Source organism: Dysidea avara, chromosome 9 (genome assembly GCF_963678975.1).
Source record: "Dysidea avara chromosome 9, odDysAvar1.4, whole genome shotgun sequence".
NCBI lineage: Eukaryota > Metazoa > Porifera > Demospongiae > Dictyoceratida > Dysideidae > Dysidea > Dysidea avara.
In genome coordinates, this window is record NC_089280.1 from 17,548,750 (window position 1) to 17,575,932 (window position 27,183).

A 27,183-nucleotide genomic window follows, 5' to 3' on the forward strand; every position below is an offset into this window, starting at 1 on the left:
TGTAGTGACAAGCTATAACCGATTGACCTGGAAATAAATATACCATCCAAAGATGCCATTTAAAAGCAGTTTAAGATTTGGTTTGTTCAAGATATGCAAAGTAAGGCTGAAACAAATACTAATACCCAATGAGTACTCGTTAGGGTTTTGGTACTCGGATAATAAAATTGGTACTCAAGTACTTGTTAAGATCATGTGACCAGCTCACATGATGTATTTGTCACTATATGTAGTCACAATGAAGGCTGTAGAGTTTGATTAGCATATTTTTTGTCAGGGACACTAACATCAGCACTTTAATACAGTGTGTGTATCATTGTTGTTACTTTAAAGCTGTAGACTAGACTGTTTAAGGTTGGTACAAAACATGTCAAATGGGTATGACCACATGCAACTAGTATTCATGAGTACTCGATCATTAACTCTAGAGAGTACTCGAATGCTAAAAAGTGATTATTTCAGCTCTAATGCAAAGACAATTGACAGTGTGGTACATGTAAAATAGATGTACGGATGAGTCAGTAAAGCCCTTGAGTGCAAGCTGGCAAATGTCTTCAATTGTAGAAATCTATAGTAGGCCTCAACATTTCATTAATGGATTCAGGCATGCCGGAATAACACATGCTTTGTAAATATTAAGGTCTTCTGATACATTGTGATAACTGTGTGTGTTTGATTGATTATTGAATCTTCATGATTGTATTCACAACATGATTGCACTACAAACTAGTGACTAATAGTATCTAAACTTATTTACTGTTCTACATTGGAGGTTAGACAAGTGTAGTTATTTGTTGATGCTGAGGAACTGAAGGGAACCAGGAGTTTATCTTCAAAGCATTGTGAAAGGTGGTCGTGCATCACTGAGTGTTGTTAATTACTAAAGCATGGCTCACTGCCATAAGCAATGGTAACCATCATTGCAATAGCAAATGTGACCGGATCTGTGAGAACCCGACACAATCACGCAAGCCTAAATTTACAATTAAATACAAAGGGTGAAATACTTGTGTATTATTGAAAACATTGTTTTGTTAGTGAAGGAAAGGACTAACAATAAAAACTTAGATATCACATCTTGTTTGCCTACTCAAGAGGTCAAAAATCTTTGTTTCATTACAGTAGACCCAAGGACATGCAAGATACGGACGTTTGTTTATGTCACTTCAAAGTGATTGTAATGTGATCGATTTTTAATTAATTCATCTTACATTGTCTTGAGCTTTAATTTTTTTTGAGAGAGAGTTTAATTGGATTAATTGTTTGTTTAATCAGCAAAAATGTTTACAAAACATATATGTCTACCATCTAACGATATCCTATTACATATACAAAAGATACAGCTACTAACAAAGTTTCTACAACACAACAGTAATACTGAGTGAGAGTTACTAGGCAGTACATCCCACTTTACGTATTTTCATTTCTATAAATACTGGAGTGTGCCATTTGTCACCAAGGAAAATAAATGCATATGTCAGTGGTCCTGCGTAGTTGTAGTTGAGGTTGATTCGAAAGCAATTACTATGCCACCATCCACCTGTAGCATTAGGACCATGTCCATCAACTGCACAATTTCTGCTACTGTAGTCGTTATCTCTATCCCGTGTGGTGAATGGATGTCCATTCAATGGTGGATAACCGAAAGAATCATAGGGAGTAATCCCAGTAAATCCTGATATACTTAATGTATAGTTTGTACTTGGTGATCCTACACTGAAGTGATTGTAGTGGAGATAAGTGTCAGTTCCATTGGCTAATGTGAGGTCTATCCATAGTTCCCATTGTTCTTTACTGGTTAAGCAGTGTAGGGAGTGTAGTCCATACCAAAATTCAGTTTGGAGATTACCAAATCCTAGTTCATATTCCCACCAGAATCGATTGAAGTCTTCATTAACACCTTGTATTCTCCTCTGGATTACTATCCATCCTCCACCATCAGTTAGTGTGTCACAATATCCTTGTGCTGTATGTCCTGATGTGGTTGTTGAGCAGGGGTCCCTGATGGTGTATATTCCTGGAGATGGTCTGTTTGTAGCAAAGTAGTTACCTTTAGCTGTAACACTACAACAGCTATCTATGACAGATCCATCAACTGTTGTAGCACTAACTAGAACTAGTACTGTTATAACAGCTGTAACAACAATCATTGTCAACTATCAACTTTACTGCTACTAAAAGATAGACTGAAATGATTAGTAGACCAATAACTTTATTGCCATATACACTTCCTAATAAGAGTGTTTTTGAGCATTCTGTATAATATCCTTATAGAGTCTTATTGTCTATATATGGTAACAAACATGTAGCTCCTTGTTATTACAATCTATTATTGTTATGGAAACACCCATGTATACTTAGCATGTTCGTCTACTGAATTTTATTGCACTTTACCCTTCCCTTACATGGGGTTAATAGTGATAATTTGTACCAGTTGTTAATTATATTCTCCTGCGTGGGAGTATATTGTAATTGTCCAATTTGTAGTTAGGTAGTTTTCAAGTTAACAGGTTGGGTGAGATGCTCCCAGCCAGATGGTGATGTTGCTAGTCAAACGATTCATCAGTACATGTTCCTTATAAAATATTGAATTTTGTTTCTGCCAGAGTTATAATCGATAATGTGGCATCACAAATTGCTATCTGCTCTTCCCTACCTGCTACTGACGCTACACAAGCACAAATCAATAGCTTTTTCTCTTACGAACAACTTTGTTCAGGGTTCAGCTTCGTATTCCATATGTTTAGCTGCTATGCAGCTCTAAATGTGTAAATTTTTGTCTATCTTCATTTCTAAGTGGCAATTATACAGCTTTAATTCTAGTGAATTGTTTATAGAACTCACGGTTGACTCTTGGTTCTCTTGACTACTCAACCAATGTTGCAATTTGTAAAAAACAATATATTTTGAAACTAATTAAATCTAAAATATGGGTTGGATTCCTTCTTTACTTAGTCGGTGCAAGCACTTGCCTGTACAGTGTAATTAGTAAAGCTCCATAAATGCTCCTAACTTTTCTAAGGATAGACAAAGAGTGGATGACCATTTGACTTCGGAAACGCTAGAAAGCTACAGAAGGCTAAGTCCTGTCTGAAGGGAGCACAATTAAACAAATGGTTGTGGTCATACGAGCTGATGATGGATAACAGGCGATCGAAACTATGCCATATAATTGTACAGCCGCTTGATCACCACCTAGCCATTACATTACACCAAGTGAATCTTACAAGCCATGTAATTGAATTGGACAATGCAGTGTTTGGTTTGAATTATGGTCCTTTACTTCTTGCAATTTTCAAGCGACTTCATCACTAGGTTGTTAATTGATAGTGTTGTAGTGTTAGCTTTGGAATAATACGTAGTTGAAGTAAGTTCTTCAGAGCTTGTCAATCATTCATTACCAACTAAATCCCTGGTAGATGAAACAAACTTAAATACTTTCAAAGATTTGTAATTCTGCAAGAAGATTAGCAGTATACTGATGAAGGCGCTTGAAAGTTGCAAGAAGTAAAGGACCAAAACCAAACACATAAATGATTCTATTTTTAATTTTTATGTGATTCATACATGATTCTATTTTTAATTTTTATGTGTTGAAACCACATGCTGTTCTAATTTGAGATTCAATTTGTATGTGATCAAAGATGTGGTGTAAATAAATGTACTAGCTTTATTTCCAACAAGTGATGATGATGTTGCTATCTTCAGGATATCTGGAAACATTTTGTTGAGAATGCTAAAATTGCTAACCATTTCAGAGCTATACAGTATGGGTCAATTGTCCAAGGGATTGTCTACAAAAGCTATTAGCTATATGTAGTGTCTACATGTCTTCACATTTAGACATTAAAATACTTTTGATCATTATGAAAATTGTATGATATGCAAGCTGTAAGCTACACTGCGTGCTAACAGTGGGAGAGTCTGTACTTCACAAGTTCTTTCATTGTACTATTGATTGGACATACGCAAACTGATATGACTTGTGATGATCAAATAGATTGTGTGGATCTCACAAAATGGGCATTGTTCAAGTTTTTATCATGAAGAGCAACTGATCATTTATAACAACACATTGTAACTCACAACTGTACCAGCTAACATGCAGGAATTTAAACAGCACGGTGTTGTTAAATGTGTGTGGCTATTTGTCTGCACACTTTAAATTTTAACCCCTCAAACATTTTTGTCCGATATGCAAACAATTTAAAAATTAACTCACCATTGTACATGCACTGGATTTACGTAGTATGTGTGTGACTATGTGATTATAGTTCTTATACGTCAGCACATGTTGCCAGAAATCACGTCTTTGCCCTATGTACAGCACACATTGCTCATCAGCTCTACCAAGTGTGATCTTTATCTGTAGTGCTTTGAATCATCTAATCTTTCAGTACAGGTACCACATGCAACGTATGGTAGCCATGTCATCAGTGATTTACTGCTGGTAAGTTTCTGTATCTTCCATTGTAAATGTAGCATTGAAGATCCATGCTGCTTCAAAGGTGGTTTCCAGATTGGCTATACTGCAGGGGTCTGGGGGTGCAGTCTTCAGCCACTGACAATAAAATGTTTAAACATTTGAAGCTTTGGTGTTAGCTTCAAGTTATAGGTTTTCTTGTATTTATGCACATCCTTCTTAAGTTTTATCTTTCTGATCAGTTTGTAAGCATTTGGAAAGTGCATAGCAGCAGTACTGAATGATGTAATCAATTGACTGTAAATGGGCGCTGCGGTCATGCATAGATAAACACCAACTAATGGTTAAAAGGACATTTTCCATGCATTATCTATCACTTTATAAGGTGTTTTAAGGCTGCAACTATGGTAGCAAGCTAAATTGCGATGGTTTAGAAGTGGGCGTGGCATGCGAAGATTGATCGTGAAGAGATGAACATCGATCACACAAGATGAATAAGCAGCTGCAATAAACATAATGATGTTTATTTGTAATTCTTTCATAGACTGTAAGTGCATTACGAAGCTTCAAAGGATACTTTTATAATTCGAAGTTTACTTATCCTTCAAACCCACAAAACATTCGAAGCTTCATCACAACCCTATTGTAATATTTTCATGTTCATAAATGAATTTATCTTTCCATTGTCATGAACTTTCTGGGTTTTTTTTCCAGAGAGCTTAATAATTTGTTTAATCAACAAAAATGTTTATAAAACATATACAGTATGTCTACCATCTAAAGATATCCTACTACATGATACAAAAGATGCAGCTACTAACAAAGTTTCTACAACACAACAGTAATACTGAGTGAGAGTCACTAGGCAGTACATCCCACTTTGCGTATTTTCATTTCTGTGAATGATGGAACATGCCATTTGTTGTTTAGGTAGATAAATGCACCAGACAGTCGTCCTGCATAGTTGTAGTTGAGGTTGATGTAAAAGCAAGTATTATGCCACCATCCACCTGTAGCATTAGGACCATGTCCATCAACTGCACAATTTCTGCTACTGTAGTCGTTATCTCTATCCCTTGTGGTAAATGGTCGTCCATTTAATGGATGCCTACTAAATGGATCCCATGGAGTAATCCCAGTAAATCCTGATATACTTAGTGTATAGTTTGTACTTGGTGATCCTACACTGAAGTGATTGTAGTGGAGATAAGTGTCAGTTCCATTGGAAAATGTGAGGTCTATCCATAGTTCCCATTGTCCTTTACTGGTTAAGCAGTGTAGGGAGTGTAGTCCGTACCAAAATTCAGTTTGGAGATTACCAAATCCTAGTTCATATTCCCACCAGAATCGATTGAAGTCTTCATTAACACCTTGTATTCTCCTCTGGATTACTATCCATCCTCCACCATCAGTTAGTGTGTCACAATATCCTTTCACTGTTGGTATGTTTCCTGATGTGGTTGTTGAGCAGGGGTCCCTGATGATGTATATTCCTGGAGATGGTCTATTTGTAACAAAGTAGTTACCTGTAGCTGTAACACTACAACAGTTATCTATGACAGATCCATCAACTGTTGTGACACTAACTAGAACCAGTACTGTTATAACAGTTGTAATAGTAGTCATGTTAGAAACAATGCTCAAAATGATGCTGTCAAGTGATAACAATTTAATGTTGCTCTACTACATATTTATGTACCTAATAAGGTTAGTTTAGGGTGATTGCTGTAATGTTCTATATATAATGATGCACATATATGGTAAATTATGGGTACCCTGTATATTACTATTTTTATATTTTAGTACCCCTGCCATTCTTGTGTAAACCATCAAGTGGGATGATGAGTGTATTGGTTAACCACAATTCCTGTTTGGCAACTAACTTACTTTAACGTGTTTAAACTTGTAGCTATAGCGTTTGTCATTTCTATGTACCATGAAACCACCTAACTTCAAAGCCAAATTCCAGGGTACATATCTTATAAACCCTGGCTGGCCATGGTACATTTAAGTTAAACCATGGCTGGCTATGATACATTTAAAATAAACCATGGCTGGCCATGATACATTTAAATGTACCATGGCCTTGATATATCTGATGAGGTAACGTTGTTTGTTTTTATAAGAATCCTGGCAGTATTCGATTGTGGGAGTTTATTATTACTCACGTGATGAAAACCATGAACCCGATTTTGCATTCTACAGCACTCATACGAAGGCGATTCGACACCCTTACCACCCTATGAGTTGACAAACGGAAGTTTAAGGTGAGAACTAGTGTCATGGTTAATTTACAATCGCGTGTCCGCGTGTTTGATTACGTACCACGCCCACTTTTCGTATATCCTAGTCGCCCACCACAGTAGGCTATTAGCCTACATGGTACATATCAGTTGTATCACATGCCCTCGTGATTTGCCTGATATGTACACCCACGCTCTCGGGCCTAACGGCCCTCGAGCTTGGGTGTACATATCAGGCAAATCACTCGGGTACATGATACAACTATTACATGTACCCATGTCTTGTAGTAAAATACTACAGCCAGTTGTATCATGTGGTGTTGTGGTTTTGCATTGTATGTATCCTGAGCTATACTAATGCATATCTCCAAGGGTCATTCATTACGTTGTTGCACATATTGAACTATACTAGTAGGAAGTTTGGTCACATGAAATTAAAGTATGAAATAATTCTCCAATCATGTGTGTATCACCTGAATTAAATTGTATACTCCTGTATCTCCAACTGCCCTCTCCTGTGTTTATATTCTGTACAAATTTGTACAAATGTCACTTACACAGTAAAATGCTTCGATGTACATTAAACATAAAATTAGTTTATGGTTTGTTGAGGTTCATTGAAGTACCACGTTGACACAGTAAAAGCAACTATCATCATGATGGACACCAGTAGTAATCAACACATGATGACTGGTCTGTAAAGTATACAGTTACTCATCTTCCTATCATGTTAACAACACTCACCATTTCTATTGTGCTAATCCATATTATCACACAAACAGTGAGTAGAGTGTATGTATTCACCTAATTATGAACACTTCACTGTAAAGTATATTACATGTTGTATGATCAAAAAGTGTCAGTGGATCAGGGGACCGTACATACTCTGGACAGTGCTACCCACATGTGAATTGTAAATCTATTGTGACAGTCTTAAAGGTTTGACTTGGAATTTGCAAAAAAAGGTCTACTGGAAATTGGCAATTCTGAGTTGCTCAGAACATGCACGTCTTGCTTGTAATAGTGTTGGCTGATAATTTAGTGAACACGCCTAGTACTATTTGTAACTTGTGTGCGTGTGCATGGGAGGGGGGATTGAGAGAAAATAAATCAAAATCGGAGCAGCAATGAAAGTATGTGTGGAGGCATTCCTACCTCTAAATGTTTAATATGGTACCAAATTGGTTGACTAGATATGTTAGGATATGTCAGAGCAGCAATGAAAGTATGTGTGGAGGCATTCCTACCTCTAAATGTTTAATATGGTACCAAATTGGTTGACTAGATATGTTAGGATATGTCAGAGCAGCAATGAAAGTATGTGTGGAGGCATTCCTACCTCTAAATGTTTAATATGGTACCAAATTGATTGACTAGATATGTTAGGATATGTTAGGATTGCATCACCAGCTAATGCCAGATATGTTAGGATATATTGTTCAGAGTAGCTGAAATGTAACATTCAGAAAGCCAAGCTATGTTTGCAGCTAGACTGCACTCTCATCAATGTTATAGACAAAGGTGCCCATAATATCAGGTAGCATGGCATCACGGTAGGGGACTTACCATCACCATCACTAATAACTAACAACTAATCAGCAAATTTTCCAGCTGCTACATCAATGCATTCTCTTGTGAGTATATAGAGATGTATTACAGATGTAAATACTTTAAATTATAAATACTTTAGATGTAAATGCTTTAGATTACTTCAAATACTTTTACCAAACTAAAATTATAAAATCAAATAACTATTTGATTATAAGAGTTCTGTACAACTTGTCAACATTGTGCGTTAAAGCTTGTGGATGCAAACGCATTTGCCTTAATGAAGTTGACTATTTCATAAGCAAGTGGAATCTTCCTATTCATTTTTGCAACAAGTTTGCAGCTGGGACAGTAGCATCAAGTAGCATCACAGACGAAGTCTCTTCTGATGGCTGGAGCTATCATGTGACTCTGAGTGTGAACCATGTCTACAAAAAAACTGCCATACAATTGTCAATTTACTCTTTGCAGTACACTATCCATCTGGGGAGCTGGACATGGAGGGAGTTACAACTCTGACATCAAAACTTAGACCCAATGGAGTGCGTCAAACACTAACTTGTGAAATTGTGTTCTACTGCAGTATTTACACCTGTTCTATTTCAATGTTACTCATCACTTTAACATATAAGTACATGGTAGTGTGGTTACAATAGATTCACATATCTCTAAACTTTAGGCCAACTTGCGGGAGAGTATCTGCACTTCACAAGTGCTTTCATTGGTTTTAGGTTGGTATCTTCTTCCAAACATTGAGTAGTCAATTGATTCTTATTTAAGCCCCATTAGAACTCCTACTCAAATATCCCCCCCCCCCCCCCCCCCCCCCCAAATAGAGCGTCCATTTGTATCCGTCATATCATTTTGGAAAAGCCTCTTATTGGTGACTACTAAGTGACTCTTGGAGTAATCTCAAGTAAATCCTGATATATTTAATACAAAAAATAAACCATGTAAAAGTGTTCCATCTTTTTTTAAAGATGTAATTCATGTTACATTTATTCTATTGTCAGTGTTGTTCATGTATTAAATGTACTAATGTCCACCATGCCACACCTGGAGTAAGACAGCCAACTGTCTTTTCATTGATGTCTTGAATGTTATGCAATTAGTTTTCAACTTGAAATAATTTACTATGCCTACACTAACAATAAAAATCTTATGTGATTGTGAACATATGAGCATCACCCGTGTGTAATAAGACATGCTGGAAAGGATCTGGTTATCCCAGAAACAGGACCCCAGTGGTTTAACACTGGTGCACCTTGCTATAAATCAGTTTGTAGCAAGGCTATTTCTGTTTGTTATTTGTAATGCCATGCCATTACAAATGTGCAACTTGTTTAGCAATGCTTTGTTAAAAAAAAATAACCAAAGAAAAAATAACATACATTACTACCATCTAGACAGCATGATGCACTTAACTACAAAGTTTTGACAATGTGGCAGAAGCAATGAACAAGAGTTATTTAGCAGTGCATCCTACTGAACGTATTTTTGTTTCTATGAATGCTGGATCATGCCACTCCCAAGGTCCAAAGTTAATAAACCCATATGATCCACCATGTTTGTAGTTTAGGTTAAGGTTGATATAATTGCAATGAGTATACCACCATCCACCTGTAGCATTAGCGCCATGTCCATCAACTGCACAATTTCTAGGCCATTTGTCATTGTCTCTATCACGAGTGGTGAATTGTTGTCCACTTAAAGGATATGCAGTGAATGGGTCAATACGAGTAATCCCAGTAAATCCTGATATACTTAGTGTATAGTTTGTACTTGGTGATCCTACACTGAAGTGATTGTAGTGGAGATAAGTGTCAGTTCCATTGGCAAATGTGAGGTCTATCCATAGTTCCCATTGTCCTTTACTGGTTGAGCAGTGTAGGGAGTGTAGTCCATACCAAAATTCAGTTTGGAGATTACCAAATCCTAGTTCATATTCCCACCAGAATCGATTGAAGTCTTCATTAACACCTTGTATTCTCCTCTGGATTACTATCCATCCTCCACCATCAGTTAGTGTGTCACAATATCCTTGTGCTGTATGTCCTGATGTGGTTGTTGAGCAGGGATCCCTGATGGTGTATATTCCTGGAGATGGTCTGTTTGTAGCAAAGTAGTTACCTTTAGCTGTAACACTACAACAGTTATCTATGACAGATCCATCAACTGTTGTAGCACTAACTAGAACTAGTACTGTTATAACAGTTGTAACAACAATCATTGTCAACTATCAACTTCACTGCTACTAAATTATTGACTGGAATGGTTCCTAGTCAATTCATCGCGTAATTTTATAGTCTTTTATGCTTCCTAATAAGGTCATTTTAGGGCGATTTGTGTGATGTTTAATATTGCAGTTTATTCCCATATTTGGGTTATATATGTGTTCATGTAGGCAAAAGTTACCCACAAGATTAGTTGTGATGACAATTGTATTGTTGGGGCGAGCCTGAGCAAGCCCCAGTATAGCCGAGGAATGGTACGTACGTCGTGTTCACGAAAATTTACCGAATGAAAATGGACTGCCCCACACTGTTAGTGAATGGTACGTACGTTGCGTTCACGAAAATGTACTGAAAGAAAACGGGTTGCTCCACACTGCTTCACGAAAATTTCATGAGTGGTGTACTTTTACTCCACATGGCTTAGCACGTGGTTTGATGGCTGAACAAGAATAAAAGGTTGGCTAGAGGGAGAGAACACGACAGACTACGAAGAGCACAAGAAACGCCTGAAGAAAGAGAGACCAGGTAGCTAACTAGCTGTACTTGTAGTACTAATAGAACCTTATCCTGACAGACGGGCTAGATGGAATGCATATGACAGAAATAGGTGTGCAAGCTTAACCACCAAAGACAGACATGTTGTGAATCAAACTTGTAGAGAAAGACAGCAAGCTACATTTCTACTTTCACGAAATGGTGACAGCTCTAATATTAATCCTTCTATTGATGACCACGGTGTTGTAAGGAGAATGCAGCAAGAATTTCATGGAAAGCTAGCCACATTGCAGAGCCAACTATGTTCCATATGTTTAGAGCGTCATGATTTTAGCACCAATGATCATGCAGGTGCATGCAATCGTTGCCATAATGATTCTTTACTACCCAAGCTGTACTCTGCTGCCGACAATATGGACCCTGGACCAGTCCCACCTGAGCTCACTGTAACTTTAAAATTGTTTAGTCATATATATTGTATGGAGTCATATCATACCTTACATGGCACACATCACTGTACTATAGAATCACAATAAGCAGCAGTTTAATGGTGTCCATGTATGTCATATTTAATATGCACATTTTGTTTTACTCCATACGTAGGAGCTATCTCAGGTTGAAGAAATGCTGATTTCACGGGTTCTGCCAATCATGTCATTGTATCGTCTTCCCTATGGTCAATATTGTTATAGTGGTCACATCCTAAATCTTCCGCAGGATGTCACATCCTTTATCAACAGCTTGCCAAGATTAGCACATTCTTAATTTCATATAGCTACATATTAAGCAAAACGCACAGTTTACCTTCGGTTGATAACTGCTATTTTAGGCATATTTGATATTTGATGTATTAACAACATTAATAATTTTTGTATACCCATTAGCTGTCTTCACCAACGTAATCTAACATATTGCTAAATTTACTCAGCTTAAGTTATATGCAATCAAACATCAAATAAAACATAGCTCAGGCTCACCCCCACATGCTTTAGTATCTTTCTAGTTGTACAATAAAGGTATTTACCCTAAAAGCAATCTTTGTATAGAATGGTGACTTTTGGTGATATCATAATGCTATTAAGGAAACCAGTAATGTAACTTGATGAAATTATTGTGTCAAAAACCATTAGTCAGTCTGTCTGGTCACTGTAGGTGTTATGGATCATTTTCTCAATAACAATATGACAGGTACCTAAGCTAGCAGGCCTATATACATCAGTACAAGTGGAAGTGGTCAAATGATTACTCCTACTTGTTTATATAGCACATTAAAAGTTTTACTATTGCAACTGAACTTTTTACGGCCTGAGTAACTGATGTAGATGCACTGTAGTTGTACTTATAATGATTGGCTTGTTAGTACAGTGACTACTCCCCTTAATACTTATAGCAATCTGTTCTCTACAGAACAACACGGTGACTACCGTATTTACTACTGTGGTATTTATTACCTCAGTTTTGAAGATCAATGCAGCAACTATCCACTGCTTGATGCTCAAAAACAATGTTGCAGCCCTTATTTTCAAAATTGATTATTGCACCCCTTGAGTGTGGCTATACTACTGAAGGTGCAACGTTTAATATGGTATGCCCCTTTGATAAAGATTTGTAGGTACACTTACAATTATGCATTGACTCACTCAATGATTTATTAATAGGATACCACTATGAGAGCACCTGTAGTCAACAGCAAGATTGTGATACTATAACAGAAAAAGTAAACAAAGTAGTTTAGTAATTTAAAACATGAAGAAGGGTTCCAAGAAATAAAAAAAGAGCAATGAAACAAGTTATAATGTATCATATAAGCAGAAAATTTGACAGGAAATTAGATTTGGCAGTTGGTGAATTTTCACTGGAATTGTCAAGTTTAAATCTGCCAAATAGCCGGTCAGTTACGTATCTTTTAAGTGACATCAGGTGTGACACTTGCTGTGTAGCACACGTATCTGTCACTGGCTGAACTCATGGCTGTTTTGAAGTACTTCAAGAAGACAGAGAATAATGACAGGTTAGCATCTCTACCAATGGACGCTTGACCATTGACACCAGCAAATAAGAAAATCAAGCCTGAGATTAAAAAACATGGAGAAATTCAGGGAAATACCTGTATCATATGCAATGAAGACAGGGCTGACATTGGAAGATATGCTACTGAGCATGGTCCAATAGCTGCAGCCAAACATTTCTCCAAAATTCTTAGATTTTTCGTGCCAGAGGCACTTCAAAAAGAGTACTAGAGTACAAAGCAAGTATATAAAAGTTAGAAATACAAACCAATTAATAATCTACCCACGAAACATCAGGGAGTACTGCTTTTATCCCAAGAAGAAGCCAATCTTGCAGTATGGAAATACATTAAATCACTGAGGTCTGTTGGTTCTTCAGTCAATACATGGGTGGGAGTCATTACACCCAGGATATTCGAAAGTGCAAAGGGGTCCTTTGACGTGAAGAAATTCTCGACTAAATCTCTTCTATTCAGAATGACTTTTGTTAGGTGAAAGAATAGCAACACAAGTTAAGTGGTTTCAACTTCCAAGTGAATCCATCTACCTCAAAGAAGGAAGATCACGTGACCCAACTCACATGATGTATTTGTCATTATGTAGTGACACGGTGAAGGCTGTAGAGTTTGATAGGCATAATTTTTTTTTGTCGGGGACACTAACATCAGCTCTTTATCAGTGTGTGTATCATTGTTGTTACTTCAATAGCTGTAAACTGTTTAAGGTTGGTACAAAACATGTCAAATGGGTATAACCACATGTAACTGGTATTCGTGAGTGCTTGATCATTAACTCTAGAGAGTACTTGAATACTAATGCAACCATGATTGTTTCAGCTAATGCAAAGACAGCTTGACAGTGTGGTACCTGTAAAATAGATGTACGTATGAGTACAGTAAAGCCCTTGAGTGCAAGCTGGTAAATGTCTTCAATTGTAGAAATCTATAGTAGGCCTCAACTTTTCATTAGAGATGCACCAATAATCAGATCGGCTATCGGTTATCGGCTATATCAGCCCTGTTTTTGCATATCGGTATCGGATCGGTAACATGCATAAAAAAGCAGCATATACAGATATACATAAACATCTATTTATGGGCACTCATGCTCTAGTAATATCCAAGCAGTGTATGATTATGTAGTGTTGGCTATTGATCACAGTCCTACTCTGTCACTTATTTACTACATTTAGAGAACAAATTGTTAGAGAAAATGTCCATGCTACCATATCAAATTGGCTTTGTTTATCGGCTCGATAATATTATTTTATATCAGTTATCGGAATATCGGCTAAAAGTCATATCGGTGCACCTCTAAGTAATAGTTAGACTTCAGACCACAGGGGTCTAAGTAATTTAGTAACCCGATGGCCCTGTGTCGTGGCGCCTGAGCGAAGCGAAGGCGCTACTACAGGGCCATCGGGTTACTAAATTACTTAGACTCCTGTGGTCTGAAGTCTAAGTTATTTAGACCCTTTATGTAGTTGTTGTACCTTAACATTGTTGACAGCTGCTTGTAACAGAGAAATGTAGCATTCATTAGTAGAAACAAGCCATTCAGTTACGGGTTTAAAATTAATTTTCAGGTGGCGATGCGTTGCCAACGCTACCAATCCGGGTGCGCATAATAAACATGAAAAGGGTCTAAGTAAACACGAAAAGGGTCTAGGTCACTCATTATTTGACCACCAAGATATTTCTTTACTTTACAAATCCTGGATTCGCCCTATGTTGGAGTATGGTTGTATTTTGTACTCAGGTGCAGCTCTGTCTCACTTAAATCGTTTGGACAGCTTTCAATCTCGCATTGAACATATGTGTGATTTCTTATTTCCCTCTGTGACTGACTGACTGACGCAATGCCTCCATCTTGGGCTTTACCTGTCGCCTTTTAGATGGTGAGGGATGAGGCAATTTACAAAGTTTTTGTCCAACATTTAAGAAATCACCAACCCGACTATCTAACAGATTACATTCTTTTGACCCAGCTAGCCATCTCCGTTTCACGAACATATGTAATTTTCGAACTCTGGATCGTTTCCGCCGTAGTTGGCGGGCCGCAGTTGTGCCTTTGTGAGACTTAGTTCCGGCTGATCTTTTATTGCAGGGCGATTGTGTGGGATAGAGGACAGTTTTGAAAGATATTCAGAGAACTATTATGATGTAATTGTATATTGTCACTGTGTGCTTGAATTAATAACAAGGTTTCTTAAACGTAAAAAAAAAAAAAAAGTAACTTTGGCACCTCCAAAATCCACCAAATTCACCACCAAAAGGGTCTAATTTTCATTAATGGATTCAGGCATGCTGGAATAACCCATGCTTTGCAGATGTTAAGGTCTTCTGATACATTGTGATAACTGTGTATGCTTGATTGATTATTGAGTATTACTTTAGTTATAGACCAATTTCACGAGGATCTTCATGATTGTATTCACAACATGACTGCACTACAAACTAGTGACTAATAGTATCTAAACTTATTTACTGTTCTACATTGAAGGTTAGATATTTGTTGATGGTGAGAAACTGAAGGGAACCAGAAGTTTATCTTCAAAGTATTGTGAAAGGTGGTTGTGCATCACTGAGTGTTGTTAATTACTAAAGCATGACTCACTGCCATAATATAAGCAATTGTGACCATCATTGCAATAGCAAATGTGACCGGATCTGTGAGAACCCGACACAATCATGCAAGCCTAAATTTACAATTGAATACAAAAGGTGAAATACTTGCGTATTATTGAAAACATCGTTTTGTTAGTGAAGGAAAAGACTAACAATAAAAACTTAGATATCACATCTTGTTCGTCTACTCAAGAGATCAAAAATCTTTGTTTCATTGCAGTTGACCCAAGGACACACAAGATATGGGCGTTTGTGTATGTCACTTCAAAGTGATCATAATACAATCGATTTTTGATTACATTGTCTTGAGCTTTCATTTTTTTTTTGAGAGAGAGCTTAATTGGATTAATTGTTTGTTTAATCAGCAAAAATGTTTACAAAACATGTATGGTCTACCATCTAAAGATATCCTACTACATGATACAAAAGATGCAGCTACTAACAAAGTTCTACAACACAACAGTAATACTGAGTGAGAGTCACTAGGCAGTACATCCTACTTTACGTATTTTCATTTCAGCAAATGATGGAACATGATATTTGTCACCTAGGTGAATAAATGCAACCGTCAGTGGTCCTGCATAGTTGCAATTAAGGTTGATGTTAAAGCAAGCATTATACCACCATCCACCTGTACCATAGATAGTATGTCCATTAACTGCACAATTTCCACTGCCACGATCATTATCTCTATCGCGTGTGGTGAATGATCGTCCGTTTAATGGATGCCTACTAAATGGATCTATTGGAGTAATCCCAGTAAATCCTGATATACTTAGTGTATAGTTTGTACTTGGTGATCCTACACTGAATTGATTGTAGTGGAGATAAGTGTCAGTTCCATTGGCTAATGTGAGGTCTATCCATAGTTCCCATTGTCCTTTACTGGTTAAGCAGTGTAGGGAGTGTAGTCCGTACCAAAATTCAGTTTGGAGATTACCAAATCCTAGTTCATATTCCCACCAGAATCGATCAAAGTCTTCATTAACACCTCGTATTCTCCTCTGGATTACTATCCATCCTCCACCATCAGTTAGTGTGTCACAATATCCTTGTGCTGTATGTCCTGATGTGGTTGTTGAGCAGGGATCCCTGATGGTGTATATTCCTGGAGATGGTCTCTTTGTAGCAAAGTAGTTACCTTTAGCTGTAACACTACAACAGTTATCTATGACAGATCCATCAACTGTTGTAGCATTAACTAGAACTAGTACTGTTATAACAGTTGTAACAACAATCATTGTCAACTATCAACTTCACTGCTACTAAATTATTGACTGGAATGGTTCCTAGTCAATTCATCGCGTAATTTTATAGTCTTTAATGCTTCCTAATAAGGTCATTTTAGGGTAATTTGTATGATGTTTAATGTTGCAGGTTATTCCCATATTTGGGGTTATATGTGTGTTCATGTAGGCAAAAGTTACCCACAAGATTAGTTGTGATGACAGTTTTATTACTGTATTTAGCCTAAAAGTGATCTTTGTATAGAAGGGTGACTTGGTGAATCATAATGCTATTAAGGAAACCAGTAATGTAACTTGATGAAGTTATTGTGTCAAAAGCCATTAGTCAGTCTGTCTGGTCACTGTGTTATGGATCATTTTCTCAATAACAATATGACAGGTACCTAAGCTAGCAGGCCTATATACATCAGTACAAGTGGAAGTGTTTAAATGATTACTCCTACTTGTTTATATAGCACATTAAAGTATTACTATTACAACTGAACTTTTTACAGCCTGAGTAACTGATGTAGATTCACTGTAGTTGTACTTATAATGATTGGCTTGTTAGCACAACGACCACTCCCCTTAATATTTATAACAATCTGTTCTCTACAGAACGAAACAGTATTTACTTGGTTAATTAAACACTGTAGCATTTATTACCTCAGTTTTGAAGATCAATGCGGCGACTATCCACCACTTGATGCTTGAAAATGATGTTGCAGCTCTTATTTTCAAAATCGATTGTTGCACCCCTCGAATACAGATAATATTGAAGGTGCAGTATTTAATTTAATTAACCTTAGGCCCCTAACGCCACTATAGTGGCTTTGGTTCTTAAAAGCGAAAGTTATTTCACTGAAAACGTTTTGACATACAAACATGGGCTCCTGTTACTCCATGTAGGGACCACCTATTTCTTCATGGTTTGCATTAAGCTATTCATGAAGGATAGATCTACAACATCGTATAACTTACTAACCTTCTTTATTCCGTCTCTCCTTTGTGACAGGTAGTATCATCGTAGCTATCATCTTTAAAGTGGTTGAAAATTCTTTTAAACGCAGATTCGCCTTACATCACGGTTGATCGTGCTACAATGCTCGGATAAAGCTTAGGATAATATCCGTTAACCACAGAGTAGTGTGGTCCATACCGTATATTCATAGGATATTTTGTTTACGAGATATTGTGTTTGAACGCATGTGTGTAACAAGAGCCACTATAGTGGCGTTCGTGTTTAACGGAATATATTTTTATTAACTTAGGGACCAAAGGGTTAATTAATTAATTAATTAATTAATTAGTTAATTAACTAAGTAGATACGGTATGCCCCTTTAAAGATTTGTAGGTATACACTTACAATGATGGGTTGACTCACTCAATGATTTATTCATAGGATACCTCTATGAGAGCACCTGTAGTCAATGGCAAGATTGAAGTACTATAAACAGAAAAAGTAAACAAAGTAGTTTAATAATTTAAAACATGAAGGAGGGTTTCAAGAAATAAAAAAAAAGGTAGTGAAACAAGTTATATGTATTACAACATATCATATAAGCAGAAAATTTGACAGGGAATTAGATTTGGCAGTTGGTGAAATTTCACTGAAATTGTCAAATTTAAATCTGCCAAATAGCCAGCCAGTTGCATAACTTTAAGTGATGTTAGGTGTGATGGTTGCTGTGTAGCACACGCATCTGTCACTTGCTGATCTCATGGCTCTTTTGAAATACTTCAAGAAGACAGAGAATAATGACAGGTTGGCATCTACCAATGAACACTTGACCATTGACACCAGCAAATAAGAACATCAAGCCTGAGATTAAAAAACATGGAGAAATTCAGGGAAATACCTGTATCATATGCAATGAAGACAGGGCTGACATTGGAAGATATGCTACTGAGCATGGTCCAATAGCTGCAGCCAAACATTTCTCCAAAATTCTTAGATTTTTCGTGCCAGAGGCACTTCAAAAAGAGTACTAGAGTACAAAGCAAGTATATAAAATTAGAAATACAAACCAATTAATAATCTACCCACGAAACATCAGGGAGTACTGCTTTTATCCCAAGAAGAAGCCAATCTTGCAGTATGGAAATACATTAAATCACTGAGGTCTGTTGGTTCTTCAGTCAATACATGGGTGGGAGTCATTACACCCAGGATATTTGAAAGGGCAAAGGGGTCCTTTGACGTGAAAAAATTCTCGGCTAAATCTCTTCTATTCAGAATGACTTTTGTTAGGTGAAAGAATAGCAACACAAGTTAAGTGGTTTCAAATTCCAAGTGAATCCATCTACTTCAAAGAAGGAAGATCACGTGACCCAACTCACATGATGTATTTGTCATTATGTAGTGACACGGTGAAGGCTGTAGAGTTTGATAGGCATAATTTTTTTTTGTCGGGGACACTAACATCAGCTCTTTATCAGTGTGTGTATCATTGTTGTTACTTCAATAGCTGTAAACTGTTTAAGGTTGGTACAAAACATGTCAAATGGGTATAACCACATGTAACTGGTACTTGTAATACTAATGCAACCATGATTGTTTCAGCTAATGATTGTTTCAGAGTACTTGAATACTAATGCAACCATGATTGTTTCAGCTAATGCAAAGACAGCTTGACAGTGTGGTACCTGTAAAATAGATGTACGTATGAGTACAGTAAAGCCCTTGAGTGCAAGCTGGTAAATGTCTTCAATTGTAGAAATCTATAGTAGGCCTCAACTTTTCATTAAAGGATTCAGGAATAACCCATGCTTTGCAGATGTTAAGGTCTTCTGATACATTGTGATAACTGTGTGTGCTTGATTGATTATTGAGTATTACTTTAGTTATAGACCAATTTCACGAGGATCTTCATGATTGTATTCACAACATGACTGCACTACAAACTAGTGACTAATAGTATCTAAACTTATTTACTGTTCTACATTGAAGGTTAGATATTTGTTGATGGTGAGAAACTGAAGGGAACCAGAAGTTTATCTTCAAAGTATTGTGAAAGGTGGTTGTGCATCACTGAGTGTTGTTAATTACTAAAGCATGACTCACTGCCATAATATAAGCAATTGTGACCATCATTGCAATAGCAAATGTGACCGGATCTGTGAGAACCCGACACAATCATGCAAGCCTAAATTTACAATTGAATACAAAAGGTGAAATACTTGCGTATTATTGAAAACATCGTTTTGTTAGTGAAGGAAAAGACTAACAATAAAAACTTAGATATCACATCTTGTTCGTCTACTCAAGAGATCAAAAATCTTTGTTTCATTGCAGTTGACCCAAGGACACACAAGATATGGGCGTTTGTGTATGTCACTTCAAAGTGATCATAATACAATCGATTTTTGATTACATTGTCTTGAGCTTTCATTTTTTTTGAGAGAGAGAGCTTAATTGGATTAATTGTTTGTTTAATCAGCAAAAATGTTTACAAAACATGTATGGTCTACCATCTAAAGATATCCTACTACATGATACAAAAGATGCAGCTACTAACAAAGTTCTACAACACAACAGTAATACTGAGTGAGAGTCACTAGGCAGTACATCCTACTTTACGTATTTTCATTTCAGCAAATGATGGAACATGATATTTGTCACCTAGGTGAATAAATGCAACCGTCAGTGGTCCTGCATAGTTGCAATTAAGGTTGATGTTAAAGCAAGCATTATACCACCATCCACCTGTACCATAGATAGTATGTCCATTAACTGCACAATTTCCACTGCCACGATCATTATCTCTATCGCGTGTGGTGAATGATCGTCCGTTTAATGGATGCCTACTAAATGGATCTATTGGAGTAATCCCAGTAAATCCTGATATACTTAGTGTATAGTTTGTACTTGGTGATCCTACACTGAATTGATTGTAGTGGAGATAAGTGTCAGTTCCATTGGCTAATGTGAGGTCTATCCATAGTTCCCATTGTCCTTTACTGGTTAAGCAGTGTAGGGAGTGTAGTCCGTACCAAAATTCAGTTTGGAGATTACCAAATCCTAGTTCATATTCCCACCAGAATCGATTGAAGTCTTCATTAACACCTTGTATTCTCCTCTGGATTACTATCCATCCTCCACCATCAGTTAGTGTGTCACAATATCCTTGTGCTGTATGTCCTGATGTGGTTGTTGAGCAGGGATCCCTGATGGTGTATATTCCTGGAGATGGTCTCTTTGTAGCAAAGTAGTTACCTTTAGCTGTAACACTACAACAGTTATCTATGACAGATCCATCAACTGTTGTAGCACTAACTAGAACTAGTACTGTTATAACAGTTGTAACAACAATCATTGTCAACTTTCAAATTTACTGCTACTAAAAGATTGACTGAAATGATTAGTAGACCTACAACTTTATTGCCATATACACTTCCTAATAAGAGTGTTTTTGAGCGTTCTGTATAATATGCTTATAGAGTCTTATTGTCTATATATGGTAACAAACATGTAGCTCTTACCCATGTATACTAAGTATGTTTGTCTACTGAATTTTATTGCACTTTACCCTTCCCTTACATGGGGTTAATAGTGATAAGTTGTACCAGTTGTTAATTATATTCTCCTGTGTGGGAGTATATTGTAATTGTCCAATTTGTAGTTAGGTAGTTTTCAAGTTAACAGGTTGGGTGAGATGCTCCCAGCCAGATGGTGATGTTGCTAGTCAAACGATTTTTCAGTACATGTTCCTTATAAAATATTGAATTTTGTTTCTGCCAGAGTTATAATCGATAATGTGGCATCACAAATTGCTATCTCCTCTTTCCTACCTGCTACTGACACTACACAAGCACAAATCAATAGCTTTTTCTCTTACGAACAACTTTGTTCAGGGTTCAGCTTCGTATTCCATATGGTTAGCTGCTATGCAGCTCTAAATGTGTAAATTTTTGTCTATCTTCATTTCTAAGTGGAAATTATACAGCTTTAATTCTAGTGAATTGTTTATAGAACTCTTGGTGCTCTTGACTACTCAACCAATGTTGCAATTTGTAAAAAAAACATATTTTGAAACTAATTAAATCTAAAATATGGGTTGGATTCTTCTTTACTTAGTTGGTGCAAGCACTTGCCTGTACAGTGTAATTAGTAAAGCTCCATAAATGCTCCTAACTTTTCTAAGGATAGACAAAGAGTGGGTGACCATTTGACTTCGGAACACTAGAAAGCTACAGAAGGCTAAGTCCTGTCTGAAGGGAACACAATTAAACAAATGGTTGCAGTCATATGAGCTGATGATGGATAACAGGCGATTGAAACTATGCCATATAATTGTACAGCCGCTTGATTACCACCTAGCCATTACATTACACCAAGTGAGTCTTACAAACCATGCAAGTGAATTGGACAATGCAGTGTTTGGTTTTGAATTATGGTCCTTTACTTCTTGCAACTTTCAAGTGACTTCATCACTAGGTTGTTAATTGATAGTGTTGTAGTGTTAGCTTTGGAATAATATGTAGTTGAAGTAAGTTCTTCAGAGCTTGTCAATCATTCATTACCAACTAAATCCCTGGTAGATGAAACAAACTTAAATACTTTCAAAGATTTGTAATTCTGCAAGAAGATTAGCAGTATACTGATGAAGGCGCTTGAAAGTTGCAAGAAGTAAAGGACCAAAACCAAACACTGCATGTTCAATTCATGATTCTATTTTTAATTTTTATGTGTTGAAACCACATGCTGTTCTAATTTGAGATTCAATTTGTATGTGATCAAAGATGTGGTGTAAATAAATGTACTAGCTTTATTTCCAACAAGTGATGATGATGTTGCTATCTTCAGGATATCTGGAAACATTTTGTTGAGAATGCTAAAATTGCTAACCATTTCAGAGCTATACAGTATGGGTCAATTGTCCAAGGGATTGTCTACAAAAGCTATTAGCTATATGTAGTGTCTACATGTCTTCACGTTTAGACACTAAAGTACTTTTGATCATTATGAAAATTGTATGAGATGCAAGCTGTAAGCTATACTGCGTGCTAACAGTGGGAGAGTCTGTACTTCACAAGTTCTTTCATTGTACTATTGATTGGACATACGCAAACTGATATGACTTGTGGTGATCAAATAGATTGTGTGGATCTCACAAAATGGGCATTGTTCAAGTTTTTATCATGAAGAGCAACTGATCATTTAGAACAACACATTGCAACTCACAACTGTACCAGCTAACATGCAGGAATTTAAACAGCACGGTGTTGTTAAATGTGTGTGGCTATTTGTCTGCACACTTCAAATTTTAACCCCTCAAACATTTTTGTCCGATATGCAAACAATTTAAAAATTAACTCACCAGTGTACATGCACTGGATTTACGTAGTATGTGTGTGACTATGTGATTATAGTTCTTATACGTCAGCACATGTTGCCAGAAATCACGTCTTTGCCCTATGTACAGCACACATTGCTCATCAGCTCTACCAAGTGTGATCTTTATCTGTAGTGCTTTGAATCATCTAGTCTTTCAGTACAGGTACCACATGCAACATATGGTAGCCATGTCATCAGTGATTTACTGCTGGTAAGTTTCTGTATCTTCCATTGTAAATGTAGCATTGAAGATCCATGCTGCTTCAAAGGTGGTTTCCAGATTGGCTATACTGCAGGGGTCTGGGGGTGCAGTCTTCAGCCACTGACAATAAAATGTTTAAACATTTGAAGCTTTGGTGTTAGCTTCAAGTTATAGGTTTTCTTGTATTTATGCACATCCTTCTTAAGTTTTATATTTCTGATCAGTTTGTAAGCATTTGGAAAGTACATAGCAGCAGTACTGAATGATGTAATCAATTGTCTGTAAATGGGCGTTGCGGTCAAGCATAGATAAACACCAACTAATGGTTAAAAGGACATTTTCCATGCATTATCTATCACTTTATAAGGTGTTTTAAGGCTGCAACTATGGTAGCAAGCTAAATTGCAATGGTTTAGAAGTGGGCGTGGCACACGAAGATTGATCGTGAAGAGATGAACATCGATCACACAAGATGAATAAGCAGCTGCAATAAACATAATGATGTTTATTTGTAATTCTTTCATAGACTGTAAGTGCATTACGAAGCTTCAAAGGATACTTTTATAATTCGAAGTTTACTTATCCTTCAAACCCACAAAACATTCGAAGCTTCATCACAACCTTATTGTAATATTTTCATGTTCATAAATGAATTTATCTTTCCATTGTCATGAACTTTCTGGGTTTTTTTTCCAGAGAGCTTAATAATTTGTTTAATCAACAAAAATGTTTGTAAAACATATACAGTATGTCTACCATCTAAAGATATCCTACTACATGATACAAAAGATGCAGCTACTAACAAAGTTTCTACAACACAACAGTAATACTGAGTGAGAGTCACTAGGCAGTACATCCCACTTTGCGTATTTTCATTTCTGTGAATGATGGAACATGCCATTTGTAGTCTAGGTAGATAAATGCACCAGACAGTGGTCCTGCATAGTTGTAGTTGAGGTTGATGTAAAAGCAAGCATTATGCCACCATCCACCTGTACCATGTACACCACGTTGATTAACTGCACAATTTTTGCTATTATGATTATCATTATCTCTATCCCTTGTGGTAAATGGTCGTCCATTTAAGGAATACCTACTAAATGGATCCCATGGAGTAATCCCAGTAAATCCTGATATACTTAGTGTATAGTTTGTACTTGGTGATCCTACACTGAAGTGATTGTAGTGGAGATAAGTGTCAGTTCCATTGGCAAATGTGAGGTCTATCCATAGTTCCCATTGTCCTTTACTGGTTAAGCAGTGTAGGGAGTGTAGTCCGTACCAAAATTCTGTTTGGAGATTACCAAATCCTAGTTCATATTCCCACCAGAATCTATTGAAGTCTTCATTAACACCTTGTATTCTCCTCTGGATTACTATCCATCCTCCACCATCAGTTAGTGTGTCACAATATCCTTGTGCTGTATGTCCTGATGTGGTTGTTGAGCAGGGGTCCCTGATGGTATATATTCCTGGAGATGGTCTGTTTGTAGCAAAGTAGTTACCTTTAGCTGTAACACTACAACAGTTATCTATGACAGATCCATCAACTGTTGTAATACTAACTAGAACTAGTACTGTTATAACAGTTGTAACAACAATCATTGTCAACTATCAACTTTACTGCTACTAGAAGATTGGCTGAAATGATTCCTAGTCAGTACATCACATAATTTTATAGTTTTTTATGCTTCCTAATAAGGTCATTTTAGTGTGATTTGTATTATGTTTAATGTTGTAGTTTATTCCCATATTTGGGGTTATATGTGTGTTGTAGACAAAAGTTACCCACAAAATTAGTTGTGATGACGATTTTATTATTGTATAAAGATAATTTACCCTAAAAGTGATCTTTGTATAGAAGGGTGACTTTTGGTGAAATCGTAATGGTATTAAGGAAACCAGTAATGTAACTTGATGAAATTATTGTGTCAAAAGCCATTAGTCAGTCTGTCTGGTCATGGTAGGTGTTATAGATCATTTTCTGAATAACAATATGGCAGGTACCTAAGCTAGCAAGCCTATATACATCAGTACAAGTGGAAGTGGTTAAACGATTACTCCTACTTGTTTATATAGCACATTAAAGTTTTACTATTACAACTGAATTTTTTACAGCCTGAGTAACTGATGTAGATGCACTGTAGCTGTACTTATGATGATTGGCTTGTTAGCATACCAACCGCTCCCCTTAATACTTATAACAATCTGTTATCTACAGAACAACACGGTGACTATTGTATTTACTTGGTTAAACACTGTGGCTTTTATTACCTTAGTTTTGAAGATTGATGTGGTAACTATCCGCCACTTAATGCTCGAAAATGATGTTGCAGCCCTTATTTTCAAAATTGATTGTTGTACCCCTTGAGTGTGGTTACTATTGAAGGTGCAGTGTTTAACTAAGTGAATATGATATGCTCCTTTAAAGATTTGTAGGTACACTTACAATGACTCACCCAATGATTTATGTATAGGATGAGAGCATCTGTAGTCAACAGCAAGATTGAGATACTATAACAGAAAAAGTAAACAAACTAGTTTAGTAATTTAAAACATGAAGAAGGGTCCCAAGAAATAAAAATAAAGTGAAACAAGTTATATGTATTACAACATATCATATAAGCAGAAAATTTGACAGGGAATTAGATTTGGCAGTTGGTGAAATTTCACTGGAATTGTCAAATTTAAATCTGCCAAATAGCCAGTCAGTTACATAACTTTTAAGTGAGTAACGTTTGTTCTGTAGCACACGTATCTGTCACTGGCTGAACTCATGGCTCTTGAAATACTTCAAGGAGACAGAGAATAATGACAGGTTGGCATCTACCAATGAACACTTGACCATTGACAGTAGCAAATAAGAAAATCAAGCTTGAAATCAAAAAACACGGAGAAATTCAGGGGAAGACCTGTAACAACAAAGACAGGACTGACATTGGAAGATATGCTACTGAGCATGGTCCAATAGCTGCAGCCAAACATTTCTCCAAAATTCTAAGCTTTTCGTGCCAGAGGCATCTAAGCATATAAAAGCTAAAAACAAAAGACCAATTAAAATCTACCCTCGAAACATCAGGAAGGATCACTTTTATCCTAAGAAGAAGTCGATCTTGCAGTATGGAATACATTAAATCACTGAGGTCTGTTGGCTCTTCAGTCAATACATGGATGGGAGCCATTATACCCAGGATATTTGAAAGTGCAAGGGGGGTTGTTTGAGGTGAAGAAATTCTGGGCTAATCTCTTCTATTCAGGATGACTTATGTTAGGTGAAAGAATAGCAAAACAGGGTTAACTTCCAAGTGAATTCATCTACATCAAAGAATGTTTCTTAAATGATAAACATACTAATAATATTTGAATGGTGGTGGTTCCAGCTAATTGTAGTGACAAGCAACAACCGATTGACCTGGCAATAAATATACCACTCAAAGATGCCATTAAAAAGCAGTTTAAAATTTGGTATATGCTCAAGATATGCAAAGTAGAGTTGAAACAAATATTAATACTTGATAAGTACTCGTTAAGGATTTTAGTACACGGATAGTAAAATTAGTACTTGAGTATACTCGTTAAGATCATGTGACCCAGCTCACATGATGTATTTGTCATCAAATGAAGGCTGTAGAGTTTGATTGGCATAATTTTTTGTCAGGGATGTTAATATCAGTACTTTAATACAGTGTATCATTGCTGTTGCTTGAAAAGTTGTAAACTGTTTAAGGTTGGTACAAAACATGGCAAATGGGTATGACCACATACAACTAGTATTTGTGTGTCCTCAATCGTTAACTTTAGAGAGTACTCAAATACTAAAAAAACTATGACCGTTTCA

General features: G+C 36.6%; 2 protein-coding genes across 2 annotated transcripts in view; one reads left to right on the top strand and one right to left on the bottom strand.

Moving 5' to 3' along the window:
• The window catches only part of LOC136265579 (Na(+)/H(+) exchanger beta-like), a 101,208-nt gene that overhangs the window by 13,098 nt on the left and 60,927 nt on the right, over positions 1 to 27,183 (top strand). The window lies entirely within an intron of this gene.
• LOC136266629 (fibrinogen-like protein A) lies at positions 20,230 to 21,151 on the bottom strand. Its single transcript, XM_066061621.1, has one exon. The coding sequence runs from the start codon at positions 21,120 to 21,122 to the stop codon at positions 20,364 to 20,366; it is 759 nt and encodes a 252-aa protein (XP_065917693.1). The 5' UTR covers positions 21,123 to 21,151; the 3' UTR covers positions 20,230 to 20,363.